This window comes from Strix aluco, chromosome 5 (genome assembly GCF_031877795.1).
Source record: "Strix aluco isolate bStrAlu1 chromosome 5, bStrAlu1.hap1, whole genome shotgun sequence".
In the NCBI taxonomy this organism is placed as follows: domain Eukaryota; kingdom Metazoa; phylum Chordata; class Aves; order Strigiformes; family Strigidae; genus Strix; species Strix aluco.
This window is the reverse complement of record NC_133935.1, coordinates 33,298,784-33,323,350: the sequence shown is the minus strand read 5'-3', so window position 1 is coordinate 33,323,350 and position 24,567 is coordinate 33,298,784. Positions and strand designations below refer to the sequence as shown.

Genomic DNA, 24,567 nt, shown 5'->3' with positions numbered 1-24,567 from the left:
AATAATTACCTCCCTCAACCTGCTGGTGATACTCTTCCTCAGGCTTGACTGATGTTGTTGGCCTTCTTTGCCAACAGGGCACATTGCTGGCTCATGTTCAACTCAACGTGCATGAAGATCGCCAGGGCCTTTTCTGCAAAGCTGTTTTCCAGCTGGTCAGTTCCCAGCCTGTACTAGTACATGGGTTTAATCCAACCCAACTGTAGGACTTTGCATTTTGTTGAACTTTATGAGGTTCTTGTTTGCCTATTTCTCCAGCTTGTGAAGGTGACTCTGGCAGCATAACCATCTAGTGTAGCAACCACTCCTTTCAGTTTTGTATCATCTGCAAGTTCCCGAGGATGCCCTCCATGCCACTGTCTTGGTCATTAATGAAGATGTTAGTGTTGGTACCAGTATCATCCACTGGTGTACATTATAGTGACAAGCTCCAGCTGGACTTTGTACCACTAATCACAGCTCTTGGAGCCCAACAGTTGAGCCAGTCCATTTATCTAGGCCATACATCATGAGATGGTCTCTGAGGATGTTTTGGGTGTCAAAAGCATTACTAAAGACAAGAAAAACAGCATCCACTGCTCTCCCCTTGCACACCAAGCCAGTCATGTCATCATAGAAGGCTGTCAGGCTCATGAAGCATGATTTCCCCTTGATAATCCATTCTGACTGTTCACCGTCACCTTCTTTAATAGGTTTAAAAATGATTTCTAGAATTACTTGTACTATCACGTTCTCAGGGACTGAGGTGAGGCTGACCATCCTGTAATTCACTGGGTCCTTCTTGCCCTTCTTGAATATTAGAAGAAAGCAAATCTCCCTCCTATCCTCAGGAACGTTCTGGTGTTGCCACAACCTTTTAGAGGTTGAGAGTGGCCTTGCAGTCACCTCAGCCAGCTCCCTCGGCACTTGTGAGTGCACTCCTCTGTCTTGGATGAACTTGTGTATGTCCAGTTTGTTTAAATGTTAACTCAATGCTTCTCCACTGAGAGCGAGTCTACCTTTGCTCCAGACTGTCCCACTGGTCTCAGGGAGCTGGCATTGCTGAAGGCAACTCTTCTCATTAAAGTCTGAAGCAAAGAAGGCATTGAGTGCCTGGGCTTTTTTAATGTCCTTTTTCTGTGTCACATGCTCCCTTGCCTCATTGAGCAGGGGGGACGTATTTTTCCTTGTTTTGCTTTTGCTGGTGGTATACTGGTAGAAGCCCTTCTTGTTGCCCTTCATGTCCCTCACCAGATTCAGCTCAAGGTGAATTTTGGCTTTCCTAAGCTAATTCCCACCCAGATAGTGCCTTTATCTTTCTCATGGGTCATCTGTCACTAGCAGATGGGGGGCCTTCATCCCCTGCAGGCAGGGAGTCACTTGCTACTCATATGCGGTGCTACTGCATGGCTCAGGCTTCACCAGCTCAGATGTTTCACTGGGCGCATCTCCCAGCCCCATATCTGCTATGAGGGCACTGAACGAAATTTGTCATTGTCCTGTACACCTGCAGGTAGAGTGGGAGCTGCTGTCCTGGTGCTTCCAGCCTTTGTCATCATAGGAGTGTCTATTTCCCATCTGGATAAGCTCAGGCTCTGGCTGTACCTCCTTTGGTACAGTGGGGGTTGCAGTTCTTGGAGAGGCTGCAGTGTCTTGGAGTATATCCAATCTGTTTCTCAGTTATTTCTCATGCTGTGCCATCCACTGACCTCCTCCCATAGCTCCTTTAACGTGGTGTGCTGGGTTTGTGTGGCAGGGTTTTTGGTAGCAGGGGAGGGGGCTACAGGGGTGGCCTCCTGTGAGAACTTTCTTGAAAACTCCAAGTTGGACCCGCACCTGGCCAAAGCCGAGCCAATTAGCAGTGGTGGCCATGCCTTTGTGATAACGTATTTAAGAAGGGAAATTGAGAGGGGATTGGAGGCTTGTGAGGAGGCATTACAGAGAAGGACACCTTTGTGAACACCGAGGTCAGTGGAAGGATGTGGGAGGAGGTGTGCCAGAGCAGAGAGCCCCCCTATATCCCATGGTGATAGGGCATGGCTGCTCCCTCCTGCCACCCATGGAGGTCACTGGGGGAGCAGAGATTTGCCTGTGGTCTGTGGAGGACCCCCAGGACTCTGTGCGAAGAAGCAGCCCCCGCTGTTGTAGTTTGGCACTGGGAGGACTGCAGCATGGGGAGGTGAACCCCGCCAGAGCATCTTGAGAAGAATGCATCCTGTGGGGAGGACTCACGACAGAGAAGGTTTGTGGAGGACTGTCTCCCGTGAGAGAGATGCCACATGGAGCAGGGGGAAGAATGCAGAAGAGTGCTTCTTCCCCTCCTTGCAGGAAGAAGCAGCAGCCTGACTGTGTAAGCCAAAATGTCTTGCTAACTTTTTTTTTTTTTTTACTGAGAATAGAGTAGGTCAGTGTAACTTTTGGAATGTGCAGACACAGCTGAATTTTGGTGCTTTCATAAAGAAGAAAGGGGTTTTCTAAGACAGTCGGGCCTATTCTTAAAGATAACAGGAACAAGGACAGGACAAACTAAAACAAATGAACTCAAGACACACCACCTCCTAACAGACCTTTGTGAGCATGTGTGAGCACTGAGGTCAACCAGCAGACATGGTGAGGAAGACTACTGACAACCACCAGAAACCCTTTGAGACCACCACCCAGCAAAAAAGCACATGTGTAATTAGGATGCAAATACTATGATTAGTTCCAGGAAATCTAATGTATATGTAACTCACTTCTCAGAAAAACTATTAATATATATGATCACACTGTATATTAGCTGCTGCTTATAGATCTTGGGCATGCTCACTTTTTGCGAAGCTATTTGTGTGTGCACCCAGGGCTGCAATAAAGAACGCCTGCTTTCTGAAACTCCAAAGCAAGTCGTAAAAGAGTTCCTATACCAGCTTTTACAGTAACAACTGCACTGCCCATCGCCTGCCCCTGTGTTGCTGGGGAAGAGGTAGAGATACTGGGAACAAAACTGAGCCGGAGAAGAAGGGAGGGGTGGGGGGAGGTGTTTTTAAGTTGTGGTAATGCTTCTCACTGCCCAGTTCTGTCTGTTAAGTGTTGTTGTCCTTAGTGTTTTGAATTAGAGTGATGTCCTCTTTTCTTCTTTTGCCGAGTGACTGTAATTGGGTGAGCCACCTCTCCCTGTCCTTATCTCGATTTCTGAGCCTTCATTTTCTCCTTCCCAGCGCTGGGGATGAAGAGATGAGTGAACGGCTGGGTGGTGCTCCTTTGCCCTCTGGGCTCAAACCATGACACTTGGCAACACAGCTCTCCTGCTGGTTTGCACCTTCTGTAGCCAAGAAGCTCATCTCCCTCTGCCATAGCCTCAGCCAGAATGGGAGGTCCTAGAGAATCCCTGCAACTGAAGCCTTATCTTCCCCAAAATAACTCGGTCTGGGCAGAGGCTTTGACATTACCCAAGAGTTGTTCTGGTGGCTGCTGCAGACCACACCATGTGGCACATCACCACCGCTACTGAGTGCAGGGACCATCCCCCATCTGTGCATCCCGTTGTGGGAAGTCCTCTGTAAGCTCCTCTGCAAGCTGTACTCTAGGCCCAGCAATAGTAAAGGCCTCTCCCAAGTACCTGCTGCAAGGGTGTTTGAGCTTCCCCAAGAAATCAGCTAGAACATCAGCACAAAGCACCCTTTGGTAAAGAACAGCTGACGCAGCTCATTAGAAGCTGCTAGAGTTCCTAGAAGTCACAGCGATAGCCTTTCCACTAGTAGCAAGCACCCTGAAGCTCTTCAGAGAGAATCAAACTGCAATAAAATGGTGTGTAGCATCTGCCTCAGAAGAAATAACCTGAACATTAAACATGTTCTGTTAAATATGTAGGTAGCTCTTGCATGTTACACACTACTTGTACTATTCAGTGGTTAGGCTTTTTCTAAAGAGGGACTAGAAAACAGTTGTATGGAAGTTCCTAATAAACTTGTCTTCACTAGTCTGAGAATAGTGTTCTAGCCAGATTTCTTTTTTATGTCTACAAGTTTTTCTGATGGGTGGAAGAAGGCTGGAGTTGTAGCTTTCCCCTCTTAATTTTCCACTATTTACTGTTGTTATGTAAAATATGAAAAACTTGTACAATAGACATTTATATTGCTTGCAAATATTTAGCATTCTGAGCGAGATTTCTGGTTCTTTTGTGCTTCATTGCTGTGATGAAAATGACTTTTATAATAAAGTTCTGATTTGAGCCTGGTTTTTGTTAGATTTTTACTGTTGTTCTTATCTAAGAAGTAAGAAAAAGGTTTGAATGTTTATTTCAGTCAGGGGTTAGAGGTACAGGTTAAAACGTCATGGTAGGTAGAAAAAAAGGTCCTTGATGACACAGCGAGAATGAGATGTAGTCTTACTTGGATGGACTCTTGAGAAGAGGATTCCTTTTTCAGAAGAGGGTTTTGTTTTGCTTCTCAGAAGCCATGTTTCATTCTAGGATGATGCTGATAGGAGCTGGAAGAACTGGAGGCAAGCTCTGGAGAAGGGAATGGTGATACTGTAGCCATTTTGCATTTGGAGCAGTGGTTTGGTGAATCACAAAGCAGAATCCTTAACAGGGCAGCAATGTACAGACACCAAAGGGGCTGTTGTTCTGCTTTGATGCCATCAAACATATTTTGAAAAGACTTCTTACTGATTTAGGATGAGAAAGCTTAAACTGGGGACAAATGAAACTTCATAATAATTGCAGCATTCTGCAGATACCTGTTTTTTCAAAGATGCCTCACGAGCAGTTGTATCTAATTGTTCCAGGTGAAGTGTCAAGGAGAAAGCGTTCCAAATCTGAGGACATGGACAGTGTTCATTCTAAACGTCGTCGGTACATGGGAGAAGATTATGAAGCAGAACTCCAAGTAAAAATTACAGCCAGAAAGGATGTTGACCAAAAATTAGAAAAGGTAATGGCAAATACACACCTGTCACTTGTCTTACCATCTTTGAATTAACTGTCCTTTCCCACATGCTCCCTGCCCCCCCAAACTCTCAGGTTTTGTTTTGAAAATTGGATACAATTCAAATAACAAAGGTGGCTTAATTCATATAAAGTCCATAGCCCTACTTTCTAAAAATAGACCAAATATAATTTGAAAACTATTCTGCAAGAGGTATATTTGAAACGTATTAAATATTACTCTTAAGTCTCATGTGGAGAATCGTAGCATTGGAGGTATTTCAGTGTGGTAAATGTTTATATGTGGTGCGCTTTATTATGTACCTAGCTTTAAAGAAAGTCTGTCTCCAAACCAGAGTGCAATCAGCATAGCATTTTGCAGATTTTTGTATAGCCTGATTGCACCGTTAGCATGTAAAGAAACCTATGGTGTTGAAGAAAAAAAAATTGTGCCCTACTTTCATTAGTTAGTTAGCTAGTGCATGTTGTAACTTTAATAGGATGCAGAAAACTGAACTGTGTTTGTTGCTTGTTTATGTTTGTTTTCTAAGGAAAATGCCCTGCAATAGGTATAGGAGGGAGAAAAAAATTAAATAATTGTATCAAGTAAACTTTGCAGAATCAGTCTCTTTTTTCATTTTTAGCTTCTGAAAGAAAAGCAACACAGGGCATTTTTGCTAGGGAAAGGTGCATGTCAGAAATAACGTTTTGTTGAATGTCTTTTAGTTTTTGTTCTTTGAATGCCAGTGTCCCTCTCAAGAACACAGAAGTAAGAGGAAAAATTAATTTATGTAAACACAGCACTTTATGAAAATACCTGCTGTTGTTAAGGTTCTTTTGATATTCAGTAAGGTTTTATACACTTACCATACTGCAATGAAATTAATTTCTTGGATTAATGGCAAAGAATGATCATTTGTATTTGCCAAAATAGATGTTCTTAGCTGTGCAACCACATGTTTATTGGTGACTACAGATTTATTTGATTGACAGGGCACAACTGTTATTTTTCTGTTTGTAGCAGGATACTTGTTAAAAGTTGAGAATATTTTATAGATGGTCTCACAAATTCTGGAATTGCATTGTTACATTTTTTTAAATAATAATTTTGCAGGTTATCCAGAGACTGCTAGAAGAAAAACTTACTGCTTTACAGTGTGCTGTATTTGACAAGACTCTGGCGGACTTGAAAACACGAATAGAGAAAGTAGAATGTAACAAGAGGCATAAGACTGTGCTTACTGAACTACAGGTGAGTGAGTTTGTGTTGAACTATAGACTAGAGTCAAATTTAAAAATAAGGCCCTCAACATTTAGTAGTAAGTCTCCTGTAGTTGTCAGTAGGGAAGTCATTTTGACTTCACAAAGGGAAGGGGGGGAAGCAGCAAATACTGATGTTGCTTTTGAGTTCTAAAATTCTGTTGCCCTACTCAGAAAGAAGAAAGCAATCAGTTAATCATCAAAAAAACCCAAAGCAAATCCTCCTTCTGGCAAACTGATTCATTAGCTTTTAGTAATCTGCTCTTGCAGTCTTCTGTTCCATTTAGACATTATTCAAGTAAATGTTAAGTATGAAAATGTCTAATGCCTCTATGAAGCCAGAAATTTGCTTTAAAATGGAAGAGCACAGAAAGGAGAGGACAGTAGCATGGGATGTTGTAGAATGTTCAAACCAAGCAACATCACATAATACTTACCTGTGTTACTTCCCCAGAAACTAAATAATTATGTTCTATCAAGGAAGTGAATAGCTGGTGTTGAATGCAGTAAGCCTTCTTGTATTCTCTGTGGAAACTATGTACATAGCAATGACCTGAGGAGCATCACAAAAATCAAAGAATTTTGATAGGACAAGACAATTAAAAGCTTATGTCATAAAAAATTCAAACAATAAGGCCATTTTACTTTTAACATTAAAAAAGTATGAAGTTTGCCAGACCAGTTCATACTGTATAACTCTTCCCTCTTGCTGCCCGAGACATTTTATGGTGACTTTTTAAGTGCTAAGATGCTTTCAGCATACTTACCGGTGTCTTTAGCTATCAACTACAGTGTTAAATTAGTAACATTGTATAAGGCTGTGAATGTGTTGATGTTAATATACTCAGAACCTAAGCTTATGTGGTTTTATTATGCAAGGTGCTCCAAAACACCTCTATGTTGTAAAAGGTAACAGAAATTGAAATATAAACGTAACTAAAGGCAGACTATAATTGTAGCCTGTCAAGTTGGTTTGTAAAAATGTGAAAGAGGTGAGGTTTCTAAATGGACCAGCTCCTTCTAGGTAAGTTCTGAAATCATAGTATATGAAACTCACTGATTTTTAGAAAACTTCCATTCTTCTAGTGCTAAGTTTTTGAGGAGTTCATAAAAAGAATTTAACTCTTCTTTCTGTGCAAAAAAAAAAAAAGAAGAGAGAAAGTATCTGCTTAGAACAAGTGGCACAGCTACTGCCTCCAGATAAGTTAGCCATCAGAACTGCAGCCTAGACAGGGTAAATTACGATTCTGTAATGCTGAGATAATTACAGAAGGAATGGTCACCAAATAGTATTTTGAGGGAAGCACAGGTAAAAGACAAGATGTAAGGATGGTGCTTAAGAAGATAATGAACCTGACACCTGAACATAGAATAGAGTAGTACAAAGCTGACAGTAAGGTGTGTATGATAGGTAGTGTATCAGTGCGAGGGAGAAATAGGGTAAATGGGGGAAGAGTAGATAATATGAAAGTCAAAAAGGTGTGCATTTCTCAGTATGGTTGGTACCTAAGGCATTGAAAGAGTGAAATGCTTTCAGTTGCTTTCATTCATGCAGAATATTATGTGAGCCTCTGATGGATTCTGTTTGTGCAATTGTGAATAGGAAGGAAAATAATGCAGGTTGTCTCTCAGATTTCTTGATTGTGATACACGTGTGTGTCTTTCTGCTGCTCGGAAGTAATATAGTTGTACTGTATTTCAAGGAAGAAGAATTTCCCCTGATACGAAAATAGCCTTTGACTTGATGTCTTCATTATGTATCTTCTAGTTTGTATAATTTCTTTGATGGTTCTTGGGAAGTATATTTATGGTCTTTGTTTGTTTTCATCTTATTCCCATTCAGGCTAAAATTGCTAGATTGACAAAGCGGTTTGGAGCAGCCAGGGAGGACCTGAAGAAAAGACAGGAAGTAAGAACTAGATTTGTTATGTTCGTTTTTCTGAGTTAGCCTAAACCTTGTGTTTAAAAATAAAGAAATTTTATATGCCTAAAAATGTGACCTGGTTATTCAGTGGTGTTCACAAAGTAGGTTTGTCTTGTTTGGTTAAAGGCAGTAATATGAAAGAATGGTCTTTTAACACGTGTTACATAATTCTGGTTTGTACAGAAGGTTCTTTAGACATTATTAGTGTGAAAGCACCTCAAACTGTATGTAAGTAAATCTGATTTACCTCAGTATGAAGAGTACAGAGTAAATGAATGAATCCCAGTACCTTGATTTTGGGGGTGGAGGAGGGAGAGGAATGAATACAAACAATGGTATTTCTCTGTCTAGAATGAATATTTTGGAATAATTACTGTGAAGAAGTGGAAGCTAAAAGTCCATTAACGTTCAAGAAAAAATTGATACTCATGATACAAAAACCTGAAAGCAAGAGACTTAAAAAAAGGGAGGATGTAGGAGAGGGAGGCAGGTAGGACCAAGGACGTTTTGAGGCATTGTAAAATGTGTCAAGTTCTCTTGCAGCATTGGCTCCAGAAAATTTATATCTCATAAAGAAATGAATGAATATGAAATATAATGAAAGCATAAGTTTGCAAGCTGACTTATGGTTGTTTTGTTATTTCTTTTCTCTTCCCTTTTTTTTTTTGTATTTTTTAGAATGCGCCAAATGTACCTCTGTCTCCAGCGAAGACAGCAAGTGACACTGCAAACACAAACAATGTGACTTATCGGTAAGCAAACCACATCACTGTGACAATGTTAAAATTTACAATAGGACACTTGAGATACCTAATGTAATGGATAATCCCAGTGTTTTTTATTTAAAGTGCTCTTCCTTTTCTTTCATTGCTCTTCAGTTGTAAAATTTCATTTTTCATTCACAGAAGTCATAAATGGACAGTATCGAACGCATTCTTAAGTAAACTGAGATGAGTGTTGTTTCAGTAGTTAAAAAATAATGGATAAAATGGAAGTTTAATTTCAAGGAAGGGAAAATTCTCATGGTGAAAGGCAAACTTGGTGGAAGCACTTGAAAATTTACAAATAATTATGCCTTTTTTTTAGTATGGGAATATCCAAAGTTAATTTGCATGAGGGGCAGAAAATAAATGGGTTTAGAAGATCTCAATGAAAAGAAGTAGCTGTAAAATAAGGGATTTTTTCATCATTGTACTGTTCATAATTATACCAGGTGTGGCTCATTGAGAAATGCTAACTGAAACTTTGTTCCATAGAAATGCTGGCACAGTGAGGCAGATGCTGGAGTCAAAGAGGAGTGTAGGTGAGAGCACGCCAGCAACTTTTCAAGCCACTGTGAATGCAGGTAAGAAACTGCCTATGGACTATAAACACACTTCTTAAAAGTTTTACTGCTTTCCGTTAACAGAACAGAACAAAACTGGGTTTTATGACTTTCTTTTTCTGACATCAAAAATCATTATTTTTAGCTCCCTACCACATTCCCAGTTTATATTTGTGTAGTGTACTTACCAGGTAAGAAAAAAAAAAAAGTGGTGATTTGGTCAACCAGAACATGTGGGTAAACTAGGTACTTCAGCAGGCTGATTGCTGGGTATGACAGCAAAACTTGCAGTCTCTCAGCTGCCGAGAAGTGAAACACATGGCTCACAGACCTTGTACTTGATCATAGTAGGATGCTGATAACTTCTGTAACCATTAGGTAGAGGGGAAGATAAGTAGAGAATGAGCAGAAGTAATAAGCCCCATTTCTTAAGGGAATCAAGTTGAAAAATTTAATTTCTAGATTACAATTTTATAGGGAATGTAGAATCAAACCCACTATTAATTACATTCATTGTAGTCACACCATCCTTGGTCTTAAAAGTAGTTTACTTAATATTGAATGCTGAATATTTTCCACAGAATCATAGTAGGCATATACTGGCTTTCTGTAGTGTATTATGTGTATATTTCTGTAGTGACCTTTAGATTTAATCCTGAAATTTTGTTGCATAAAAGTGAGTATCTTCTCTGACACATTAATCCTTGGTTTCAATAGAACCTTCTGGATACAAGGTTCTACCTGTACAAAGCAAGTTAGTCATAACTGTCTTAGTTTTTCTTTTCTTGTGTTTTCTGAAGGACCAGTTGTTCTACCATTTCTGTAATGTGTGTTTAAGATGTTGTATTTCATGTTTTCAACGGTTAAATCTTGAAGTTTTCTTCAAGCCTGTTGATGTCATAGTTCTTTGTATATCTTAATTTTTGCCATTTATATATAGTTCTTTCAAACAGAAATACAGTATTGACTGTATCTTTAAACCATTGAATATCAGAGTGTACAACAGAAAAATACTATCTATAGCCTTTCTTTGAAAAAAGTTAATCATAAACCACATTTTTCATAGAATGGTTTGGGTTGAAAAGGACCTTTAAAGATCATCTTGTCCAACCCCGCTGCCATGGGCCAGGACATCTTTTGCTAGATCAGGTTGCTCAAAGCTCCATTCAGCCTGACTTCGAACACTTAGAGTGATAGGGCATTCATTACTTCTCTGGACAACCTGTTCCAGTGACTTGCCACACTCATCGTAAATCGTTTTCATCTGTTGTGTTGGAGTGAAACTTCCCACTTGGTTCAAATACTTAATTTTTTTTTCCTTTTTTTGGGTGCAGTGCCAGCTTCCAGTCTTGCTGTTCCTCCAGCAGTTGTCAGTGGACTTCCTAAGCCTCAGGCTCCAATGACCTCCACCAGCTCTTTGACAACAACAGTTCTTCCTACAGCTAATACAGCTACAGTTGTAGGCACTAACCAACTGCCCAGTGGCAGCACTCCATCAGTGTCTGTCTCATTGCAGTCTTTGCCCGTAATCTTACACGTACCTGTTGCAGTGTCATCCCAGCCTCAGATCCTGCAAGGTCACACAGGGACCTTGGTCACTAACCAACAGTCAGGCAACGTTGAATTTATATCCGTACAAAGCTCATCTACAGTTGGTAGCCTTACCAAAACTACAGTGTCTTTGGCATCAACTAACCCACCTAAACCAAATAACAGCCCATCTGTGCCCAGTCCTGGTACACAGAGGAACTCTCCAGCCAGTGCTGGGTCAATAGGCACAACGTTGGCAGTACAGGCTGTTTCTACTGCACATCCTGTTGCCCAGGCCACAAGGACTTCTTTGCCCACAGTGGGTACTTCAGGACTTTATAATGCTGCCAGCAGTCGAGCCCCCCTACAGATGAAGATTCCCCTCTCTGCATTTAGTAGTACAGCTCCTATTGAACCACCCACCATTACAGCACCCCGAGTTGGTAAGTTGTGCTTGAATGTTGACACTGGGAAAGGAAAATAATTGTCAAAGGGAAACACAAAACTGTCCTCCAGTGGATATTTGTTTGTTAGTATATTTTACTGAGATGTTTCTTCTGGATTGCCTTTCTGTTGAAATTGTCAAGATAAAAATCATCTCTCTCATAGATATGCCATTGTTGAAAATATTCAGCCATTGTTGAAAATAATCTCTCCTTAGAAGTCAGCAGTGTGGCTCTGTAAGCTTTGTTTTATTCAGAACTTGATTTATATCGTTCCTAGCATGAAGTCAGAAACTCCTACCATTAACAACTTGGTATTTATTTTTAATACAGCCTCCCAAAATAATCTGGCTTCCTTTCTAAGCAAAGACATACTGAAAGGAAAGTGTAATCATTAATGTAATTTTCACAGCACTTAAAAGTAAGCAAAATAGGGAGAGAAAAAAAGCAGAACGCTAACCTAGTTGCAAAGTACATTTATTGTATTTAATATAAAGTCTTCGAACACAATGAATTGTTCAAACAGTATCTAGATTAACTATTTTAAAATACTTTCTATCCCTCTTTGGCCATGCCATGATGATTCTCTGCATTTCTGGTTTTACATACCTTGAATTTTTTTTTCTAAGTCAGTTGGAATTATAGCAAGTTTCTCATTGGTACAATATAAGGTTAAAATGAACTCAAGCAGAGCTTGACACCGGAACTAGTTTTATTTCATTTTCTCATCTCTGAGTTACCTAGGTTAAAATATGTCTTCCACAGAGCTGGACAGTTACAGGCTTTGTATTGATTTTTAGCTCTAGAGTTAATATAATGATGTAACAGAAGATAAAAAGAGTTGTGACAGATCAGGCACAGTGACCAAAGAAAGGGCCTATGTGTCCAAAAAATGTATCTCTCTTTATGCAGTTCACATAGCCTTAGCACATACCCTAGTAGTTTTCTCACCAGAACTGAAACACTACTGTAGGCCAGCACTGTTGCTGATAAGCTCTGGTTAAAATTAAGAGGAATGAGAACAGAGAATTTGGATTTAAATGTTTATATCACATGTTCAAGCACCTTCTGCTTAAGTTACTAGTTTAGGTATACATTTGGCTGAGCTAATAAAAATACTCAGTCTCCCTGCACAATTTGTCCCAGTTACGTGTTTTGCAGTCTGTTTAACCATCTGTTGTTCAGTCAATTTCTTGTACAAAAATGTTGAATAATTATAATTTTTTTCAGTTTAATATCTTGTCAGTTTACATACAGAGGGAGGAGATGTGCTTTGTCAGCTCCAACAGAGTCAGAGTTGTGCTTTGTCCTCAGATAGGCAAGGGAATTGTCCATAAAATTATTTTGAATACAGTGTCAGACTTTGAAGGAAGGGAACATATACTGCTTCTAGGCTGGAAAGTGTCATTTTGCCTTTCCGTATCTTCTGTTCCCTCTGAAAAAATGATAGTAATCAAGCTTGAATACTTACAATAGAAAATTAGGGCTGAAAAATGTTAAATGTGCCACATACTGAATGTTTAGTATCAAAGATTTTCAAATATTGCCTCCAAATTTGTATAGTGGATAGCAGTACTTAGTACTGATTAGATACTGCAAATGAACAATTTCTTGACCCCTCAGAAAACCAGGCAAGCAAGCCACCAACAGATACTTCGGCAAACAAGCGAACTGCTGAGGGAACAACACAGGTAGGTTGTTGATTGTTTCTATATAAAATTTTAAAGTTACAATCCACAGGAGAAAAGTTCTTTGCCTTTATTGCTCATAATGAAACAATTTTAGTTTCTTTTTTTGTGCCATCCTTTCTAGTTTCTGTCCATTTGTATTTTTCTTCTTCTGATCCTGAGTATTACTTGGAGCATGAGCTTCCGATAACCTTTTCAGAAGTTTTCTGGTGCGGTTTGTGTAAGTAGATGAGTCAGTAATTCAGGAGCACACCAAAAACTTGTCTGATAAAACAGACCTAACATAGAAAACCGTGCCCAGTTTTTGTCTGAAGGGCTTGAACTTAAAGCTACAAATATTTTGTAAATTATTGCAGCTCTCTCATTTCCACACTAATCCAGAAGTTAATAAGAATTGGAGTTCTAATATTTCATTGCCATATGTCATAGGAAAAAAAAAAGGGAAAAGAAACTTTCTTCAGGAATAACTACTTCATGACAAAGGAGAACTTGCAGTAATTCTGGATTCCTCATCTAAAATTTGTTGAACTTGCTTTAAAATTTAAAGGTTGAAATTAAGCTATTTACAATTATTCATAATTAGTTTTCTTTCTGCATACAGATCTTTCACAAAGCACCTCCTACTTATATTGCTGTTAACTGGAAGCCATTTTATTAAGGGGAAAAAAACTGATTTCTTCTAGCCAAAATTTCGATATTTAATAGTGTTTCAGGGTGAATTGTATTTCAAAGCAAGAAGAAAATATACTGGACAAGATTCTGGTTTTCACCTGTCACAGAAATAGTCTGGCAAAGATAATCAGTATTATAAACTGTGCCTCGCTACGTTTTTATTAAGGCATTTCATAAAGAATGGTTACTTGGAACTTCATTTTTCAAAGATACCTGTGGATTATAGCTATTAAAACATTTGTCAGTACTTGATATGTAGGAAATTCAGTACCAGAATGGATGACAGATGTATGGTTTTAAGATTTAATTTTCAGTATAAGGTGCATATTTTGGAATTTTTCTTCTTCAGTAGAGCCTGAAACCCGGAAAAGATTTTGGAAAAACAGACTGTGTGTGATAGTGGTATTTAGCAATGGAAGGTGAGCAAGGAGGAGGGAAATAAGACACATGATGCTTTCCGGTTTTCAGTCTTCTGTTACAGTGTATGTTTCTAGGTTTGCTTTGAGTCAAATCAGTTAAAGCATGTGTAATGCCATGGTTAATAAAGAAGGACCTGACGCATTTTAATTGGCTAGTGAGGTATGGAATTGACATGCCATATCATTTGAAAAATCCAGTTAATGCCACCTGCTTTTTGTTGCATAAAATCCAAAATATTATGTATTACTCCACACTTCACAGCTCTCAGATCAAAAAGTAGTTCGCTGTGTGCCGTATACCTGTGGCATATTTGATGGTACAACTTTGATCAATTGTTTCGAAAAGCAGTTGAAACAGGAAGAGACTTCATCAGAAAATAAAGAAGCGGTAGAAGCAGCACAGACGAATTTTAACTTCCCTGAGGATGTCCTCTTTGGCTTGGAGGAAGAGGAAGAGGATGCTAAGAGCATCAAAAACACCCACAAGCAGACTGGCTGGGCAGCTAACCTATTAAAACAATGGCTGGCCAAAAATGGCAAGGATCCTAGCTTTGAATTGGTCCCAGTAAGTGAACTCAATGATATCTTAAGAGAGTTTTATTACACAATAAGAAATCATGATGGAAATACCTACAGTGTGGCAAGCTACAAGTCAATGCGTGCTGGCTTAAACCGGCATCTCAAAATGCCACCTTATAATCGTCAGATTTGCTTAATGAAGGACAAAGAGTTTGCTAGTGCAAACATGGTATTTGTGAGTGTGCTGAAGATGCTGCGCATGCAGGGAAAGGATGAGACTCACCACCATCCTCCTATAGCTGCTGAGGACTTGCGTAAGATTAAACAATCTGGTGTGCTGGGATTGCACAGTCCACTGGCACTCGTCAACAAGGTGTGGTTTGATTTGCAGTTGCATTTTGCCAAACGAGGGAGGGAACTTTTAAGAGATCTGGCTCCAGATGCTTTTGTTGTTGAGAAGGACAAGAACGGGCGTCGATACGCTATGTTTAGGTATCCTGGCAAAGGAAAAAATGGAGAAGATCCTCATAAAATGGGTAAAATGTATGATATGCCAGGGGACCCAAACTGTCCTGTTTTTTCCTTGGAGCTTTATTTGTCTAAGTTGCCTCCGGAGCCCCCTGCCTTTTACCTGCATCCTTTAAAGCTAACGTCAGAGCAAATGCAAGAACAGCCTGTCTGGTACAAAAGAGAACCAATGGGTGTGAACTACTTAGGTACCATGATGCCCAGGATAAGTGTGGCAGCCAGGCTGTCTCAGCGATACACCAATCATTCTCTCCGAACTACTACCATCCAACTACTGTGTGAAGCAGGACTGGGGCCTAGAGAAATAATGGCAGTGACAGGCCATCGCTCTGAGTCTGCTATTAGACACTACTGGGGAGCTGCGGAAGTTCGCTACAGGGCTTGGTCAGATATAATGGAGAATAACACCCCCAATTACCTATATAGCAAGATCCCAAATGAAGTGATAAAAGAATCACTATCTGGTGCCTCCACCTCTTCTGTAAACCATGTTGTTCTAGAACAAAGCAAAATTCTATTCCCTAAGAAATCTCTTGTGCCACCTGGCACTAATTCTGTGACTTTAGTCCCTGAGGGACACCCGGCTCTGAATTCCAAAAGCCCCATCCTGTTGAGCCACAGTTCTTCCATGGTGTTTCTCCCCAAGAACATGGCCAGTGGGAACCTAACTGCCAGTCCCCTTCAAGGCTGTTGTAACGAACCTGTCTTTATAAAGCGTGTGATAAAACAAGAACCAATGACTTGATGCTTCTGTAACAGAACTGATTTCAAATGAATTGCTAAAATGGTAAAATTATCAGATTTGTTTTTTCACTTGGTCTACTAAGGAAATTTCTTATGGTCTAGTTCAGCAAGAAGTATCCTGTTCGCACTCCTGAAGTGAGCTATGGAACAGAAACTTTAACAGAGCAGGGCTTGGAGTTTGTATGACTTTCTGTGGCAGCTGGGACTCTTTAAGTGTCTGAGCAGAGCTATTTTAAAAAAATGAAAGGGAGATGCTGATTTCCACTTAGCTGAAGAGCTACACTTTCTTCACTAAGTGCATGGCTTTTATATTTTGTGAAGAGTGTATTTATTATACCATTTTGTGCCTGCTGGCACTAATGTAGCATCTTACAAATCAAATACTTGATTACTGAAGAGCACGGAGAAAGTAGAAGCTGAATGAAGTAGACACAGATACACTACAAATATATACATATGCATGAAAACACCTGGAATTGCTTGACCACTGTCACCCTCTCTGTTCATATTGTTATCGGACCTACAGGGGATTGTGCCTTTTCTTTTTTTAAACATTCTTCTAAACTGATTTTCTTTGTGAGCTACAGATTTGTATTGCAGGTCTTTCCTTTTCCTGTTTAGTATTTCTGGCTAAGTTTTCAGTCATTCTGCTCTCCAAAGGCACTATTTGATACAAATGATATTAAAATTGGGATCTCTTCAATTGTGCATGAAATGGGGAAAACGTTCTCAAAAGAGTTGAGAACAGGATTGTTGCTTAAATGGCAAGTAATTAGAGTTGAAGTGTTGTCTCTGTACGTGCTTACCTTGTGAGAGGCTTTTTTGTATTTCCTCTCACCTACCCCTTCCATTACATTTCACATTGTGTTTGCAGTATAGAATCACAGAATCATGGAGTGGTTTGGGTTGGAAGGGACCTTACAAGATCATCTAGTTCCAACCCCCCTGCCATGGGCAGGGATGCCTTCCACTAGACTGGGTTACTGAAAGCCCCATCCACCCTCGCTTTGAACACTTTCAGGGAGGGAACATCCACAACCTCTCTGGGCAACCTGTTCCAGTATCTCACCACCCTCACAGTAAAGAACAACTTCAATAGGTCAGGATAGTCTTTGTCAGTATAGTTATAATTCACAAGAAGCGCATCCTGTTCTTCCCCACCAAACCCTATCCAAAATAGTATTTTTGATTTTAACTTCCTTAGATTAGTTCACTATAGTAAACTGATCCTATCATTACATTTTCCATAGGAGATTTTTACAGGTTGGAAGTTCTCAGGATAGTGGGTGTGAATTTTGTCAGAAAAAAGAAACTGTAATTTAAAAGGCTCTTTAATGAAAAAAAGATTACAAATTAGGAGGGCTAGCCATAGTTCATTTTTAATGAATCACACTTGAGAATCTTAACTCATGGTCTGTCTCGGCTATTTTATGCCAGAATTTTCATCAGAGATTCTGACAAATCGAGAGATCTTACTGTAAATAAAAATGGAAAACTGGTAATCAAATTATAGTAGGTCCACTTTGGAAGAAGAAACAGTATAGCATCTAAAACTGTTTTCCATTATATTAACTGAACGAAATAAGAACGGCTTCGTCCTTTTGAAATGCATGTGTATGTGTGTGTACACACATGCTCAGGCACACAGTTTATCACACTAAGGACTTCTCTGGAACTGTTCATGTTGCTCGACAGTGGACAAAATACAGAAAAATCCCTGCTGAAATAACAAATTGACCATGATAAACTTAATTCTGTGGAGAACTTCCTTGCTGGGAAAGGCTTTCAAATATCAGATGAGGTTTATCTTTGCTATAGTCTGAACAGAGGACTTGATGCCTGAACTTTGGAGTTTTTATCTTGGCTGATAGTGTTTATCTTTGTGACCTTGGGTAGGTTATTCATGCTTACTGCAACAATTTTCCAAAGTGTTAAGACCAGCACAGTGTCTTCCATTTTCTGATGGATCATGTTAAAAGATTAAAAGGTTTTGAAAGTGCTATATTCATCTTGCGTATTGTGTTTACAGTCACTTTTATTTGCTGTTGTTATAATAATTGAGCTAGTTGATCCAATATAATTGTTAATATAAAAATTACCTCTGCACAATCCTACACTTCCTTAGTTGCAGCATTAACTTATGACATCAGTGACTATAGGAAGGAAATAATGAATTCAGGATTATTATTTTGTCAAGCCTCAAGTAAATCAAATGGAAATGGTAAAGAAAGTAATCCTTTCTAATGACTAGAAAGAAGAAAAATTGAAAAAATGAAGGGCAAACAGTTCTCAGAATATAGGAGAACTGTGCAGTAACTTATTCCAGGATATTGTAGAGTAACTTCGATTTCCAAATTTTAGGGATTCATAGAAGTCAGAATTCAGCCAGGCTGGCAAATTTAATTTCTTGTTCAAAGGGATTTACTCTAAACTTTTCACCAAGATGGGTATGTAGTATTTTTTCCCCAAAAAAATATTTCTGTCTTAGTCTCAGGTAATTGCTTCTCTTCCAGCATACTGGTGTTGAACATTTATCCTGCAGAAACAAGAAAAGTATTTTTCCAGGAGATGATTCTTTTTTGTTCCCTCTTGCTGCATACTGTGGTCATACTGACCACATGCCCTGCTCTGGTCCTAACTGCATCTAGGTAACTTACTGTAACAGCATATTGCTGTTTGTTTCATTCCTTAACACAAATCTAGTTGGTGATTTAAATTGAAAAAGAGACTCTTTTGGCCAATCTGGGCATGTCTCTCTGATTCTTTTAAAATATCATTTGGCTTCTAATTACTTCTATTTTGTTGGCTCATAGTTGGGTATTTTTGGCTTCTCATTTGTTAAATTCTAATTCTGCTGGCACCAACTATACAATATCCTCTTACTACCTTCAGTTTGAACCTGATACTTCAAAGCTACTGACTGCAGTATTACTAGCTTTTTATTTTTGTATGAGAAAAATTTTTTTTGAAAATGAGAAAAAGCATTCCTGGTTTGGGCTGGAAGTATTACTGCTTCACAAGAGCTGGAGTCAGTGTTCACTAAGCTTTCCACTAATATTTTAATTAATTCTGATTAATAGAACATATTTCTAACCTTCCAGAACAGAAAAATCTTTCTCCTGTTCCCCCTCCCACCCAGAGTGTTACATGAATCTTTCCTACATGTATTTCCTTTCTAGAAAAGCTGAGGTAGGCAAACAGAATGGATGTTTTGCTGCTTTTGTAAAGTCAACTTTGGCTATGTGTACAGTAATATGGGGAACGGGGGGTCTTCCCCCCCCCTTTTTTTTTTTGTTTAAAATGTGAGATAAAATTTCAAGTCAATCCTGTTCATTGCAGTATAGGTTGTGCTGTGTGAACATCATGAATTCTATCAAAATGGACATGAATTGGACTCCTCAGTGGCAGTATCAGCAGAGAACCTCAAACAGCAGGATAACTTTGGGGTGTTTTTTTGTTCCCTTTCCATTATATTTCCATTATGGGTGAACCGTGTTGGTGGACCAACAGGTTAAGTACAGCTTGTTTGTCTAAACTTAAATTTAGACTTTGGCTGTAAACTTAATACAAAATTGTTAATAATAATGTAAAATTAACTTTAAAAATCTGACTATAACAGATACACTTTGAAAGAAATTTATAATCTTTCACTCCTGAATTTTCTAATTAGATCTTTTCCTAAAATAAGAATATTTCATTTCATTAAAAAAAAAAACAAAACACTTAGCCTTAATTAAACCAACTTGAGCTAATTTTTTTAATAATGGCTGTCATGTCATTGATTAAATTCCATTTCCCTTGTTGGTGATGACTCTGAAAACAGTGGTGAATGACTGGAAGCTTATATAATATATCCATATATTTAGCTTTGCATCTCATTTTCATAATGAGGCTTTGGTACTGGTGCTGTGAACCTAGAATTTGTGTTTTTCTTTGCTTTTTCCTGGTAAGTTTGGAAATCTCTGCTGTTACTTCAAGGAGTACCCTATTTTTTATTTTCATGAAGTTGGCACAGTATCTTACAGTGTGTTAAATTTTTTATTCTTTTATTGCTATTTAAGTAATTCATCCCCACTGTAAGGTACTGTGATCTACAGTGTGGGAGATAAATGTTCTTCACTGTATGCGCCTTCTCTTTGCTCCCTGAAGAGCTCCAGTGTGCACAATGTCAAATCCTGAAGGCATTGGAAGGATGCTTTGAAATTGAACATGTTCCTGGCTTTGTTGTGTTTTTAGTCTGGTACATCTCTCTGGTTATCCTGAAGTGTACAGCTTCTCAATAGTTCCATACTGTTAAGGTCAGTATAGTCAAAGTTTTCAGTAAGCAGCTTTGGACGTATGATTTTGCTGTATGACTGCTTCTCCTTTTTCAGCCTTCCTCTGCTTCTTCCTCCAAAAAGAATGGCCACAGGGATGTGGGAGAGGGGCATCTTACTATGTTTGTGTTAGTCTCTCAACTTCAACTTTTTCCTGCGTACACAGAAATTTAAGAGCTGTTACTCAGTCCCAGTCGTTTTACCAATGGCCATTCCAGTGCCTCAGGTCCTAGGATTGCATTTCTGAAGACGTGACAAGTACTTTTAATGTATTGAGCTAAATATTATTGTTACAGAGGCAAAGCCGTTTTTAATTATATAACAAATCTTTAGAATGATTTTTAAGTATTTTATTATGAATCCCAGTTATAGATACAGGATTTATATATATATATAAATATAGCTATGGTATACTGAGAGAATCTATGAAAGCAGCTTTTATTACATTGTGACATATAATAACAGTGAACAAATTGAATGGGGTTAGATGTGTTAAAAATGGCTGGCATAAAGTCAATCTGTTCAAGAATGATTATGTTGTATTTATTAAAACACCAGGTCAGGTGAATACTCTTTTCTTCCCTGTTCCCCACTCCAGGTGCACCTTATCCTCTTACAGAGTAAATCTTTTTTTCAGTCTAAACTTCATCTGTGCATTTCAACATTTCAGCTAATATTAGTTTGGTTTTTGGTTGTTTGTTTTTTTTTAAATCCACCAGTGTCCTATCCATTTCCCATTGTTTCTGACATGCCTTGATTAGTTTGGTTGAAAACAGTTTAATTCAAGCTATTTTGCTGACTATTGGAAATTCATCTGGTAAAATGTTAATAAAGTACATTTATAACTCCTATCCCTTTACTTTGCAATGTGTAACAAACTCTGTGAATGTCTGTTGGGAAACAATGTGAACAAAGTGGATATGTCAGCTTACAATTTATAAGCAACTATTCTATATTGTTGAAGCATTATTGATATGTTCCCTTGCGTTTCATGGTTTTGTCACTGAAAATAAACATGCATAATTATATATGTAAAATGGGCTACTTGATTTTTGTCTCTGACCCTGGGGTTATGTTTGTGCTGTTTAAAATACAACTAGCTTTCATCTGTGAGGTGGAACCTTTACCTGAGACTAATTAGAAATCTAAATTATAAAGATGTTAGCAGGAGGACAGTTTAAAAATGAATTTAAAAAATAATCTGAAAAATTCCCAATAGGATGATATGTAGCTGAATTGGGTGCCTGTTGCAAGGAGCAAAATCCAAGTGAATCCATTCTTGTATGACTTCTAAAGTTGTTTGTCTTCCCCTGAGACCATAACTGTGTTACTTAAACCACCCCCGGTTACGGAGAGCAGCTTTCAATGAGTAAATATGCTTGTGTTTTGTAGGCTCCAGTTTGTGATTTGGGGCCAAAAAATTGGGAGATATTAAAATAATCTAATTAAATACGTTATTACACCAGACATGGATAATACCTTTTAAAAGCTGCATTAAATTAATCTGAAAAGTACTATAAATGTATTTACTGATTAATAAGATGATCTTCCATCATCCAAGATAGCCATCCCACATAATACTGTTGGGAAACTGTCATTGGGCTTTGGGGCAACAAGGTAGATGTTTCACCTTAAAAGAGTAAGAAGGAAGAGGAGACGTGTGTGTGCATGCATGCATGTGTGTGTTTATTATATACCCTTTTAACTGTTCGATTAAGGAAAAACAAAATGACAGCAGTAGAGAAATACTTGGAAGCGTTGTGTCAAGTGTTCTTTTATGGCTTTTAGTTGGAGTTATGATTGCTAGTGCCTAAAACCAGAATTTCTGGCAACCAGTCTCTCAGCCTTCTTGATCTATGATTTTTAATAATAGGGTTAGCAGAGCCAATGTCTACTCTTTGCACCAAAGAAATGAGAGGGTAAATAATACATAAGGGTTACGAAGACTGGTTATTCATTTTTTCCATGCTTGCATTGTTCTTGTTCTGTAGGAAGTGTTGCACAGTCCCAATTAAGGGTAAGGGGAACACAGCAATCTTGTAAATGCAATACATAAAAGTCTGTTAATAATATTTGAGAATTATACAAGTACGCAACCATGCTCTTAACAAAATGTGTATTGCTGCCCTGTGAAATTTTTTTTGTGCAAACTGTAATCTTGGTAAACCGCTAACTTTATTGCATTATCATTTTCATTTTTATCTTGGTAAGAGATGACAAATACAGTTGGCACCTGGTCAAATAAATTTTCGTGACAGCTTTGCAAGGTTAGAATAATTACTTCCGTTTTGTGGGAGTTACTGAATTGGAAAAAATAATTTAAGGAGTGATAAGTCTGATATTGAAGCAGTTAGTGACTGAAATATGATCAAAAATGTATTAAAAAAATTATTTTCACAGATGCTTAGTCTGTGCTTGAAATCTGTAGTTTTATATATGGATGACTAAAAACATAATATGGGCCTTACAATTATTCATAGAGACAGTATCACCACCCTCCCCATGCACACCCCGTTCCCAGAACATATTTTTAACATCACTCCCCATATTTAAGATTGATTTTGCTATTATATAACGCCTTGGTGCGTCGTGTATGATTGTGGTGGTGTGATGCTTCATTGATTGTCTGTTTTACAACCCCCAGAATTTTTTCTGTTTTATTACTGTAGAAGCTGTTAATAATAAAGTTGTCTGCACTGTGTCGGTATGCCACATGTAATCTTCAGAATTTTTATCTTTACTACCCTGGAATTAATTTTTATTTTGCACTGTATTTTTTGTTGCATTTTTTCCCTTCATTTTTCACTTTTACATACTGAAATGTTCCTTTATGAAAAGCAGGTGGCATTACAATGAATAACATAGTTATCTCTATGTGATGAACTGAACCATGGCGTTATATAATACCAAAACCTTTTTTTAGTCATATGTCTCATGTGAATAGAGAAGTGCATATTCAGAACTTTCTTCAAAATACCAACATTTTGGTTTTTCATGTGGTGCAATACATGTGCATGTTGGCGTGTATGTGTGCTGTTACACAAAATGATGTAACAGGTAACATTTGCTGTTTTGAGTTTTAGAGATTTGTTTCTTAGTTTTCTTCAGCAGTTTGCCATTGACATATACATGCCATGATGTTGTAACTACTTCTTTCTGTGTTAAATGTCACAATTTGTAGTTATGGTGGGAGATACCCCCTTTTCCCAACATCATGTCTACCATATGTGCTTTGGCCTTTAAATTCAGTCTCCTTCCTTGTATTTGTTTTCCACATGGAACTGGAATAGCTTCCCTCCCAACACCTTTTTTTTCTCTTCTTTCTTTTTAAAATTACAAATGATGAATCAACCTAATTTGCAGCAGTGCTGATCTGAAAAAATTGCTGGATAGCAAAACTAAGGTGATGTTCTTTCTCCCACTACAGTGTATTTTACAACAGTGTGAAATGGTCTTAGCATGTGGAGAAACATAAAAAGATAGTAGCCTGTCTCAATGTCCCTACTTTTTCAGAGGCAGATGAGGAAACTGCTTCAGAATCACTTCAACACCAGAGACAGCACTTCATTTTAATGCAAGGCTGATTCCTTTCTGATTTCCCATTATTAATTTACTATTGACTAGTGTGTAGCTTATTAGATATTGCAGTCAATGATATACGGAATATAATGACAGTCTTCCAAAAGAAAGTTGTTGATTATAAAGCATTTACATTGGTTTTATTGAAAATCTTAAATGTGACTTCAGATTCAGGTAATCCTGTTCACTGTATTTATGCATTTTTAACAAGTTCCAGGATTTTTATTACCTCTAAGAACTCCTTTCCTATTACACTTTTTAAAATTTCTGTAATATCCATATGGCATTGGTTCTAGAAAGTCACTGCATAATTATTTTCTTTTTCAAGGAAAACTGTACTATTGCTGCTTTTTCCTAGCACTTTTCCCAATAGTGTATCTTCTTTGTCAGTACATCTATTTCTCAGTACTTTCTTTAATTGTTAAAAAGACATCAGTGGTTGGGATTGGAAGAAAGTAGATGTTATGTTGTCATAGTATATGTGGTGAAAAATGCCTGGAATTCTGAGTATAAGTCATTTTTACCAGTCCTTTGTAGAAAATCCTGAATTGAAGTGTAATTACTGTAATATGAATAGAGATTTTATGTAAGAAATTAAAACAAAGTCTGTTTCTAGTAGTTTTCATGGTAAAAAAAATGTTACTCAGAAGAATCACTACAATAGATCACTTTTCAGCAAAGGTTTTGTAGCTAGCAGAACACTTAGAAATACCAATTTCTGGTATTGAGAAAAATG

At 38.2% G+C, this 24,567-nt stretch overlaps 1 protein-coding gene across 19 annotated transcripts in view; it reads left to right on the top strand.

Annotated features, from left to right (window-relative positions):
- ATF7IP (activating transcription factor 7 interacting protein) overlaps window positions 1-24,567 on the top strand; it is a 112,160-nt gene that overhangs the window by 65,605 nt on the left and 21,988 nt on the right. For 8 of the 19 annotated variants that reach the window (XM_074826847.1, XM_074826851.1, XM_074826839.1 and 5 more), the window contains 8 exons: window positions 4,747-4,892; window positions 6,000-6,137; window positions 7,989-8,054; window positions 8,748-8,821; window positions 9,326-9,414; window positions 10,728-11,366; window positions 12,990-13,057; window positions 14,492-21,289. In XM_074826847.1, coding sequence (XP_074682948.1) covers window positions 4,747-4,892; window positions 6,000-6,137; window positions 7,989-8,054; window positions 8,748-8,821; window positions 9,326-9,414; window positions 10,728-11,366; window positions 12,990-13,057; window positions 14,492-15,937 — 2,666 coding nt within the window. In that variant the 3' untranslated portion in view covers window positions 15,938-21,289. Of the gene's footprint in view, window positions 1-4,746; window positions 4,893-5,999; window positions 6,138-7,988; window positions 8,055-8,747; window positions 8,822-9,325; window positions 9,415-10,727; window positions 11,367-12,989; window positions 13,058-14,407; window positions 21,290-24,567 lie in introns of those variants that run through there. The other 11 variants (XM_074826855.1, XM_074826838.1, XM_074826842.1 and 8 more) reach the window with 3 other exon arrangements.